We start from the raw sequence: 12,100 nt of genomic DNA on the forward strand, positions 1-12,100 counted from the left end.
TGATTTTCTTTTCGGTTTGAAGTTACTGAAGGAGTGGGCGAGAATGTTCAGCTGATGTAGCACATGCATTCGTGTAGTATGCACAAGAATTCTCGTTACCTGCTGGGGTAAAACCAGGCATACTCGGAATTCCACTTCACTGATTAGTGGTATACATTTGTAATGTCTGATATCTCATATCAAACAAGGCGGCAATGTTTAGTGCAGCTGCACTTGGTTAACAACTTGAAGTATAACCAGCTTGAAATAGCCATCTTCTGTTGACAACATGAAATATCGAGAAGCAGAGTACATTGAAAACCCCTGGTTTTCCACAACGGAAAACACTCATGAAATAATACGCGGTGTGTGTGTGGGTGTGTGTGGGGGGGGGGGGGGGGGTGGGGGGGGGGGGGGGGTGGGTATTGAGCTCTTATTTTCACATGCCTGTGGTTTTACGAGAGGGGTTGACGACATGGGCAGCAGAGAATCTCAAAATAGCATCAAAAGGGCAAGCGAAACACTTGTATTACGTAAAGCCATGACTAATAAATGAGAGAATTCGAAAGCCATCTATCTGATATGGGCGCATTGATCCGGTTCGTAACATCAAGACAACTAATTAACATTAACGAGGTCCAGATGTTCTATTTCTGGCTGTGGAGGTTTGTGATGTTCCACAGCTGCTGACTTTTGGGAGTAATTAGAATGGGCAGGAATGTGGGCACTGACCAAATTACTCTGTGTAGCGCGTCGTCACATTGCAATACCCAGTCTGCGGACGTGGTATATTGTCGACGTTGATTGGTCCACAGGACTGCGATATTTTGCCGAAAACAAATCCTGTACAACTGCGCGTACTGCTCTCAGTAAGTTCCTTCAGAGAGGATAATGATATGGCAATTTCGATGACAGTTATGGAATCTTAATCATCCTTCCCTTTAGGCTAATAGCATATTACTGTGTTTTTATGCACCAATATCTGCTTTCAATCGTTGCGAGACAAGATCGGGTGAAATTGCCCATGGAGGCAATGTTAGGCTACTTTTGGCTCCGCATCACTGATTGACCAATCAGCGTAGATCGCATAGGAAAGTAGTACTTCAAGAAATCAATGCGTGGTCTCACTGTCCAGTAAGGATGATATCTGTGCAATCAGAATGTAGTTCCTCTGATGTCATGAATCAAAGTTGTTTCTGGCTAACATTCTGATGAACTTTGAGCCTCATATTATGTTCACCGGCGCGGATTGGGGATCCAATGAACCCGCTGAGCCGAAAAACGTGATGGACGCGTGAAATTAAGACAAAAACGACCCAAAAAACTTCAGACCCACAAACCCTGAAATTATCATGTTCATGACTTGTCAAAAATTCTCTGGATTTATGCACTGGTTGAGGTCTTTCTGCCCTGAAAAAGTTATGGCGGTTGATGTCGATGCACGATGCTGAGCACGAATCGTTACTCGTGTGTTCAATCAGAGAAAGAACTCTGAATTGTATGCACAATATGATACACCTGTGACGATTATTTTTATACGCACATTAAGCCATGGCCTCTAAAAAAACCTTGGTTGGGAATGAACCGCACATTACAGTGTAAATGCACTATGCGCCAATGAAGCCTCTTTTTGAATTAAGTGGTTTGGGTTTGGCAACCATAACCGCTTGGGTAGGTGCAAAATGTGGAAGCATTTCAAAAGCATTTCAAACCACATTATTCGACATTTAATTTGAGATGTTTTAGAATAGGAATTGATACCTAATTATTGGTATTGATTGTCTCACCCAAACCGCTCGGGTGGAGCTGAAATATTGGCCAAAACCGAGGCGTGGAAGTTTTGGTCTACATTTTAGCTCCACCCTTGCGGTTTGGGTGAGACAACCAATACGTCCAGTTCGGCATCAAATCCTTAACCTCGGTGTATTCGAGTTCGCGTTTAGCCTAACTTAGGGCTATCGATTCCTGATCTTGGCTGCCGTTAGAATGATGTCTTAACCTCTTATATTGAAGTGATGTTTAGAATTTCTAGACGAGTCTCTCGGACTGGTATAGATCTACTGTTCAATCAGAAGTACTGGATCCACTCACCAATGAGATCCCAAGCCCGACAATACCCGATTTATACCACCGCCTCGATGGGTAGTGTCTAAACAGCCGAACACAATAGTAGGCCTTTCGCAGCCATAAAAGGTGTGGGATATCTATTCAAGGGTTAACAACGTAATCGTTATGAATAGTTATGACTCTACAGCGGAACTCTTCATATAACAATTAAATACAAATTGGAAGAAACGAAGACAAGATATCCCACCCCTTTAGCCTACTATTTATTATGCCCGGTTATGTAGGCTCTTTCCATCTAGGCGGTAGTAGAAATCGGGTATTGTCGGGCTTGAGATCGATTGGTGAGTGGATCCAGTACTATTTAATTCTGCATTTTTACCAGTAGCAACAAGTCGACAAGAGCCAATCCGCTAGCGCTACTTCGTAGAACATTACTTTTACAGGACAATTCAGGGCCTCCCAAGATTTGGCCTTATAGATAGTCGAGCATTACAATGGGGCATCAGCTCTCTGGGTTAGATAAAACGATGGACAGCGCGCGATATGAGCAACACTGGTCAAACGTAATAGTTACAAACTCGTTATTTTTCAATCACTTCTAAATTCTAAAAAGCTATTGCATTACTGTCTAGTTTTAAAAAGTATCGCAGCAAATTATTTGACCCTTTTTTCGTGACTGGACGATCACACAACTGATTTGCTTATCTGAGAATTATGAGACAAAATCTCGATAATTCAATTCATACCTTAGAGCTGTACGAATGGTACCGTTAACGTAATGAAACGTCCCGGGGTCAGATTTGGTAAAGGGAAAAGGGTGTACAAGCTCTCCCGACATGCTCGTCGACGGGATCGAGTACAAATATGTTCGGCACACAAACACGCGAACTGGCAGTTACGTCGCTAAACTTACTGGCAATACGGATGATCAGTTATTCAATAATCTGCAATAGATTATTCATAGAATATTTAGGGTTCGTCAGCTGTTCTCCCTTGCATAAATTTGGTGTATAAATAGGGGTCTACTACTTCTGATGTCTACATGTCGCAGTTTTAAGGGTGACCGCAGGGAACTACAATTCTGGCTCGAGCTTGAAATCCTTAGCACCTAATGTTCAGAACTCCTTCAAAATGAAGCGAATGCCTGAAATGTCATTGTGTGCACTGCATTGTGGCTGCCCTTGGCTCTCCAGAGACATGAAAGGTTTCTGTATAGGCTGGGCAATAATCTTATATTGGTGATGTGTATGGCTGGCGCGAGTGGACAAAATTCAGAATTATGCCACGGCATTAATAGGAATTGTGGTGCACCATAAATCAACCAATCAAAACATCGGATCTCGTGAATTATGCCGCGGCAGAATTCATAATTATGCCACGGCATAAATAGGAATTGTGATGTGGCATAATTAGACCAATCAGAAAGTGGCAATCGTTTTATTTATGGTGCAGCATAGATCGCACTTCCGACCACAATTCCTATTAATGCTGCGGCATAATTCACGAGATCCGATGTTTTGATTGGTTGATTTATGGTGAACCACAATTCCGATTTACTTCCGTCCTCCATAAATGACACTTCCGTCCGCAATTCCTATTCATGCCGCGGCATAATTCACGAGATCCGAGGTTTTGATTGGTCGAACTATGATGCATCACAATTTCGATTTATGCCGTGGCATAATTCTGAATTCTGTCCACTCGCGCCAGTCATAGCCGTGGGGTATAAAGTGTAAATCTATATGAATGACTTTTCCTCTATCATTGTTGATAAATCAAAGGCTGAAAATGAGTCGCTCACATTCAGAATGAAAAAGGTTCGTGTCGTAACGACTAGGCAACTTGATGTTTGTCAGTCACCTGATGATACACCGCGTGCCCCCCCCCTCTCTATGATTTTCCCAGTATACACGTATTTGTAAATTGATGAGCCTCGCGAGTGTCGCGTCATTTCATTATATACTACGCAAGAACAAAAGAAATGATGTTTTCATTAATTGCATTTAATGGAGTATGATTAATCTAAGTTTACATTATTTGATCTGATTTTTTTTCACTCGCGAATCTTTGACCAAGTGAAGTAATACATGAAGATAAGTACCGGTACATTATACATGATGCGTCATATATACTCAATTTGCAGTCAGTAGTCGATCTTGATCTGCCGGGCGTCCGACAAAAGTTAAGTCGGCAACCCTGCACCCGAGTTATGAAACAATCCAACAACCGTACGAACCAAATACGGATAGCGTCTTACGAGAGAATAGACGAAGCTTTGAATCATGCTGTAATATTGCGTTCGATAAATGCTTAAAATTTGAATAGTTAAACGAGTAAGACTAGCCAGTGGGTTCTCTGAGCTCTGAATGCACTCGTGTGGAGGTTTTTCAACGAAATAAACAACAAATTGCGGCACTTCACAAGCTAAAAAGCCTAGTGCCTGTTTGTGTGGCTGAATGCACTCGTGTGGAGGTTTTTCAACGAAATAAACAACAAATTGCGGCACTTCACAAATTAAAAAGCCTAGTGCCTGTTTGTGTGGCTGAAAAATCCTAATACATTTTTGAAAAGCCCCGAACCCGTATCTTGCAAGAGTGTACGAGAGATTTACAATTTACGGACCGGCTGAACTTTCCATCCTCTTGAGACCACTGTAGTCACACACGGTCACACCAACATGTCTCTTGTCATACGCTGAATCTATTGGCTATGCACACCTGATGTATGCCGATTGGAATAGAGGCGGCTGTGACAGAGACTACTGTGAATGCTCTCTGATGGTATGTAGCTGTGTGATTAATAATCGATAGACACAAAGTGATAGGAACATTGCGGTATCTGTTCTAACCGTTCGAATAAGTCACGAGTGGCGTGTACAAACCCGAGGTACAAACAACAGCTTTCATGTAGATGGACTCCCCAGTCGTCCCACCCGGGTGCCTTAGACTTGCCATTGTACTTTACGCCTCGATCAAATTTGGAACATCGCGTTTCGAATCACGAATTTCGAATTTGTTTGTTTGTCGCATTCTGAATTTCGAATCGCGAATTTCGAATTTGTTTGCCAAAACAAGGTGACAAACTAGGTAACATTGCCAGTTTACTTAGTTAAGATTTGGAATCTGATTGTTCCGCGTCGTAGGTAGGCTCATCTGGTGATAGGACCCGACTAAATTCAGAATTTCGAATCTCCCCGGTGTCTGGGGTTTCGCAGTCGGCTGGACCTAAAAGACTGCATGTCACTAAAATTGCTCAGGATATTCTCCCCAGCGTGATTAATATAAATTATTAATACCTCCATGGTTGATCCACTCACCAATAAGATCCCAAGCCCGAAAATACCCGATTTCTACTCTCGCCTTGATGGGTCGAGCCTAAATAACCGGACATAAATAGTAGGCCTTTCGCAGCCATAAAAGGGGTGGGATATCTTGTCTTCGTTTCTTCCAATTTGTCTTTAATTGTAATATGAAAAGTTCCGCTGCAGAGTCATGACTATTCATGACGATTACGTTGTTAACTCTGGAATAGATATCCCACCCCTTTTGATACAAATCGGGTGATACAAATCGGGTATTGTCGGGCTTGGGATCTTATTGGTGAGTGGATCCAATATCTTACCAGAATTCACTCTTATGTTATCAAGATGGATATCAACCGCAATGTTTGCCCGCCCGAAACGGCTGCATCGAGTTGCCTGATCATAAACATGTACTTAAAATATTGGCGAGAGTGAGCCTCTGGCCTGAAATAAGAATTTCATTGATCTCTACGGAGTTATCTCACGCAGTGAATGCTTCTGTTGAGTCCTTTAGCTTGTGCCGGGGAACATTATCTGGGTGAAGATGTACACACTGGACCGATTGGTAATGGGTGTAAATTGACGAGTGTGTGAGTCACTTCCCGATAATTCAAGGTCGACGCAACGCGTTGCCAGGTCGAGATCGATGAATGCCACTCTTGCTTCTGATGAAGTGACTAATGAATTACCCCCTTCAGAGCACATGTATTTTCCAGATCAAATACTTGTGCGGCTTATTCTGATTTACAGTATAGGCCTACAATATACATATGTGGCACGGATTTGTATCATCCATTACATCCCGTATATTTCAATTTATTTATTTCATCTTGTTAATGCCCGTGGGGCTGTTACAGATATATATGAATAGAAGACATGCAATGATACAAAGCAGTGAAAGGTATATACACATTAATAGGGGTACATATCATAAATATAAGCAGCAATGCGAACAAAAGCAGGGGTGGAAATACAGGTTAAGAGATATTTAAATTTGTCGATGTCGGGTAGATTTACAAAGCTTGTATCAACTGTAGAAATATATTTAAACGTTGCTTCCCGAGTGACGGAGTGCTGTGTGCAAACAATTAAAAAATGAAATTCATCTTCGACGTCATCTCCTTTGCAAAATTGGCATTTTCTTTGTCATGTACCAGCAAATTACGTGTTTTGTGGGCTTGTTGCTGATCGTTGAACTTCATTGGCTATAATGGTTGTCGAGGTTAGAAAAACAAGTGACTTGATCATAAGGCAATGAAACCTCAAAAATGATTGGCCCTTCAATCCTAGTATATACTCTAAATCCTCGAATACAAGAAATGAGGCTCCGCCTCCATTCATTACAATCACATCATTACAACGACACAATGGGTCTCTTTTATAAGAAGAAATGGGTCCACTATGACCAGTGGGGTTGATTTCGTTTCATTGTTAGTGTCAGCCAAGATCAGAGCGTGAATAAAACACATGCGTCTCCATTGGCCCATGCCATTGATAAAAGAACAATATCTGACTTATTGGCCCGTCCCATTCAAAATCATTGTAATGATTGGAGGCGGAGCCTCATTCCCTGTATTCGAGGTTTTAGAGTATACATTATGTTGCATTATTGGGTTTGGTAAAGGTGTTGTAATACAAGATGCTTCCGTATGTGGCTGGCGCGAGTGGACAGAATTCAGAATTACGCCACGGCATAAATCTGAATTGTGGTGTGGCATAATTCTCAATTATGGTGCACCATAAACCAACAAATAAAAACCTTGAAGGCGATTCCCGCGCCTCGAAGGCAAAAACGATCAACTATTGGTAGTAAAGTTACATTTTAGATTGGGAATTATGACTGTCTGGGCCATTATTTCCAGTGAAATGCGATGAATAGTTTTTAATCGTTGGAAAATATAACCCGTACACTTTCAGTGTGTTATGTTGCTAAACCAGTGTACAGTAGTATCGCTTAACACCGTACACTTTCATGTAGTCAAGATATTTTTCGGTGTATCTCCGCAATGCGAAATGCATATTACTTACTACTTCGTCAGTCTTTACTGTTGACATTGCAGTATAAGATAGCCCTGCAAGAATGGCGTCAATTCGAGAGGCTTCGCCATAAAATGATGTCTTTGAACATCATATCATGTTCACCTTTCAACGTGAATATTAGCTCCGTTTCTCGAAGTTACATCCGCATTGGCATACTGATGTAAACTACAACGACCGATGATGTATGCGTCAAAAGTAGAGCCGGTTTAAACAACAGTAACTTACCGAAAATTGTAAAAATATGTGCTACCTTGAAAATCATGGCAAAACGGAAGTTCGTTGAACCGTACACAGTGGTCGCTAAACCGCTACGGTTACCCACCGTGTAAACGCCAGGGATAAATGCTTCGATATTGATGTCAGATAGTCAAAGGATCAAAACTAGCTTCCGATTATCAAAAGGGCTTTGAGGGTCAGTGAGGTGAAATGTAGCTCGGAACGAGGTCGTTTTATTGAAAAAATGTGTCTCCATAACGGTCACGATTAATGAGAATTATTGCATGGCGTAGTTCAAATTATGGTGACCCCTAAATCAGCCAATGAAAACCTCGGCTATCCTGAATAATGTCTCACCATAAAGCTGAATTATGCCCCGCTGTATAACCTGGGCTTTCCTTTATTATGACATATGATCTGTCGTCCGTAAATGACACTTCCGTCCACAATTCACGACATGAGTACAATCGTTCAGTGGTCTCCGCTTTTCCCTCGGGTTGCCAGTGAGTGGGTTTGATATTACAAAAAGAAGATTTAGTAGCCGGGCAATCTTTGCAATACATTTATTTCGAAACCAGTAGAAGCTTATCGATCGTCAGTCTTGAAAAAGAGGCATATCTTCCCAGATGCCATTCTCCAATGGCAAATGTTCACAATAAGAGCATTGATACACACGGAGGGCCACGTAGAACGCATTCCTTGCAATGCTGTCGTGGAATTCTGCTAACATTCTTCAAACTGTAGGTACTCAAAACGTGCACTCGAATCATCTGCAATCGTCTTACGCTTCATTGGCGAGTAAGAGATGATACACCAGACTACTGGCCGCATCAATCTGATCAGCTTCTACTTAAGCAGTGCAGGCAGTTGCCATGGCAACAAGATTAGATATTCCATAGAAACTACCTAACGATTTGTTGATGAAGCAGCGTATTCTGTGAGGCTGTCAGCTGGGATTGATTCATTTCCTCTCAATATTTCTATCTTTTTCAGAAGTGAAGTTAATCGTGTACGGCCAGAATTTCAGCAGGAGCTCACTTGAAGCGGCCATAGTTAAGGCAATTCAAAGTTAGGAGAAATAATTGGGGCTCTTAAAATAATGTCAGTTCGGTATATACATGCATGATAATAACGGAAATCTACGAAAGCCCAGGAGGCTCATTCAAAATTCAAAATTCAACAAATATTGAACTTTGAATTTTGAACTGTGCTCTTCTGTGACTTCAAAATTCAAAATTCAACAAATCGAACTTTGAATTTTGAACTATGCTATTTTTTTACTTCAAAATTCAAAATTTAACAAATATTGAACTTTGAATATTGAAGTCAACCAATTTGCGTCTTCACAATTTTCAAATTTCAAATATTGAATTTTGAAGTCAGCCAATTGTGCTACTTCAAAATTCAAAATTCAAAAGTGTACAATATTGTTCTTTGAGGTACCACTAGATGGAGTACAGGGGCGTTACTCTGAGCCTCATCAGCATCATAAAATGGCAGCTGCCAAGATAACTGTGTACAGTGGTGAAAAGTCTTTTTTTTAAAGATGGTGAATTTTCTTTGAAAGACCTAGGTAAATTCAATATTTAAATTTTTTGAATTTTGAATTTTGAATTTTGAAGTCCATATATATTTGGTTGACGTCAAAATTTAAAATTCGATATTTGAAATTTCGAATTTTGAATTTTGAAGTCAAAGAAGAGCCTATTTCAAAATTCAAATTTCGATATTTGTTGGATATTCCGAGTTTTGAATATTGAATGAGCCTTCTGGGCTTTCGTAGAAATCTCCTTCAGTCACGCGAGTTCCAATTAAAAAGAAATACATGTGATGCCAAGGCTAGCTTATCAGCTCTTCTTTAAAACCATTTTAGAAGATCAACTTCACAACACAACGCTGCGTCCGATAGTCATGATGCCGTTACCTATTGAGCTACTGTCATTTCCCAAACCCTTACATGTACATTTACATGACTGTATTATCATAATAGTGCCTGATGCCATTTTGAATTTAATGTTCTGCAGGTGCTGAAAATGACGCACGCGCAGGAGGAGAGCGCCCAGGACCCAGAGAAAATGCCTCACCTATGCGACGAGGCCACAATCCAACTGGAACCAAGTCAGGACCTACAGGGAACATACAGAATCCTTATAAAAAATGACTCAATGAAAATGCCAATACTTGGGATAGGTCTACAGAAGAAAAAATTCATCCAAAGTTCGGTTCTTGTACTTTGTGTTTTGGTGCTTTTACTTTATATGGTGTTCACTTTTAAAATGAGCTTCGTGGCGCGGGCCCCAAAGATGTGTGAAAAAGTCAATGGGGACGAGATCATTGGGACGTTACGAGATTTTGCGAAAATATTAGATAAGAATTTACAACATTTAAAAGGAACGCAAAGTATAGCGGAGGAAACTAGGACGTTTTTCAATTCTGAATCAAAAATTAGGCGACATTTATCCGACCGGGATTACAGGATTCGTAATTTTTCCTATTCTAATATTTTGGATTACGTCCCAGAAATTTCGGTAAAGCATATCAGCTGTCCTAAACTGTTTAAAGGGGAAAAGGGTGAGCAGTTAAAAGCAATTGAATACATGCAAGATCATCCGAAAATGCCGATACCCGATCGTGACTACGTTTCCATGACAATGAATTGTGAGGACTTTAGGAAAAAGCGCGGTTACATCACACACCCCATGTCAAAAGAAGAAGAAGAATTCCCTTTAGCTTATAGCATCCTCATGTACAAACAAGCCGAACAGGTCGAGCGGCTGCTACGGGTCATCTACAGGCCTCAAAATTATTATTGCATTCACGTGGACAAAAAATCCTCGCAGGACACCCACGACGCGATGAAAGCTATTGCATCATGTTTCGACAATGTCTTTATTGCCTCGCGTAGTATAGACGTCTGGTGGGGGTGGTTTTCGGTTTTGGAAGCTGATTTAGTGTGTATGCAGAATCTCTGGCAGTATAAAAAATGGAAGTATTTCATCAACTTGACGGGGCAGGAGTTACCATTAAAAACAAACGGGGACCTTGTGAAGATCCTGAAGACGTATGCTGGTGCAAATGACATAGATGGAACCGTCAAACAGTAAGTTCATTACAACATGTTTGGTACTGGAGATTCTCAAAACAGAGAAACAGATTTTTGGTATCCGTACTTAGCTTGGTGAATTCTAATATTTCACTGAAACTGTAAAATCAGTATTTCCAAACACCGATCTTTTCGGATAATAGGTTATTCGAAATTTCGGTAAGACGCTAACAGGTAACGTTTGTTCCGAGGGAATGAGTGAATCGGTACTGCCCGATAAGGGATCACCTGTATATTTGGTACAAATGCAATGCACTACATGCAATACTAGGTCTCTCCTGTTAGGCCAATGGTTTTGCCCGTCTGGTATTTGTGTTTCATCCTGCTTGGAGAATCGGAGGAAGGATATCCTTTTTTGTACACGGTGAGTGCATTCCGGGCTGGGAACGCCCCCTTTAAAGCTAATAGCACGAAGAGGTATGAAATGCCTGCCTGTCATTTCGCTGAGCACATCTGGCTGAAGTAAAACCTATACTGCGTACTGTGTAGGCCTATTGTGAAAGGGCCATTTTGAGATTTCCAAAATCTAAGCATTTTAGCAACAGTCGCGAACATTGTCTGCGTTCCTTTTTTTGGTCATGGCACGAAGTGAGCATACCCGGTATCCAATATAACTGAGATAATCTCTGTGAGCCAAAATAGTGGGCGCTGAAATTTAAGAGCGATTTCTCTGTATTTCACAATGATCGCCCGCCAAACATTGAAAAAAATTATTGTCGCAGTCATTGAGAGGAGGTTAATTTGATGACATTGTTATTGGCGGATCAAGTAGAACCAACCCGTATGACGTCATCACAGTACACCACATTGCGCGATGGGATTCCCCGTTGGCTTCATCAGACGATCGGCTCCATCCACACAGGTTTATGGAGCCCACTCTGAGATCAGCTCGCATATGTGATCTCGCAGAGGTATATCTCTGTAAAGTTATTGACAAGTAAGCACCATTTCTTTCAGACGCAGCAAAATCCGCACTTCAGTATTCCACTTCGGTATGTGGCCAACCCCCATCTGGAAACCACCAACGTCCATCAACGTGACACTAACGAAAGGTGCCGTGCATATCACTGCCTCCCGTGCATTCGTCGATTATGTCCTACATAATGCAACTGCTAAGCTGTTCCTTGATTGGGTTAAGAATACGGGTATACCAGACGAAACGTTCTTCACATCGCTACACCATAGTCCGCAACTTGGAGTCCCAGGTGCTTTCAAAGGTCAGTATAACCAATGCTCTAGATAAAAGAGATATCTTAAAACTTCGCATTTTATGCTTGTATCTGTTAAAGGAGCATGAAGAATGGTCAATGCACCGCACGTGCTAATATACGCCTGGGGTATTGAAGGTTGAGAATATCGAGTTGAAAGATGAGCGTCAACATTATTAAATCTAT

The 12,100-nt window shown here is 41.3% G+C and overlaps 1 protein-coding gene across 2 annotated transcripts in view; it reads left to right on the forward strand.

Annotated features, from left to right (window-relative positions):
* Window positions 1-12,100, forward strand: part of LOC135500090 (beta-1,3-galactosyl-O-glycosyl-glycoprotein beta-1,6-N-acetylglucosaminyltransferase-like) — a 54,961-nt gene that overhangs the window by 29,254 nt on the left and 13,607 nt on the right. For both annotated transcript variants that reach the window (XM_064791253.1, XM_064791254.1), the window contains exons 2-3: window positions 9,628-10,703; window positions 11,664-11,923. In XM_064791253.1, the coding sequence (XP_064647323.1) occupies window positions 9,637-10,703; window positions 11,664-11,923 (1,327 nt within the window). In that variant the 5' untranslated portion in view covers window positions 9,628-9,636. The remainder of the gene's footprint in view (window positions 1-9,627; window positions 10,704-11,663; window positions 11,924-12,100) is intronic.

Source organism: Lineus longissimus, chromosome 16 (assembly GCF_910592395.1).
Source record: "Lineus longissimus chromosome 16, tnLinLong1.2, whole genome shotgun sequence".
Lineage (NCBI taxonomy): Eukaryota > Metazoa > Nemertea > Pilidiophora > Heteronemertea > Lineidae > Lineus > Lineus longissimus.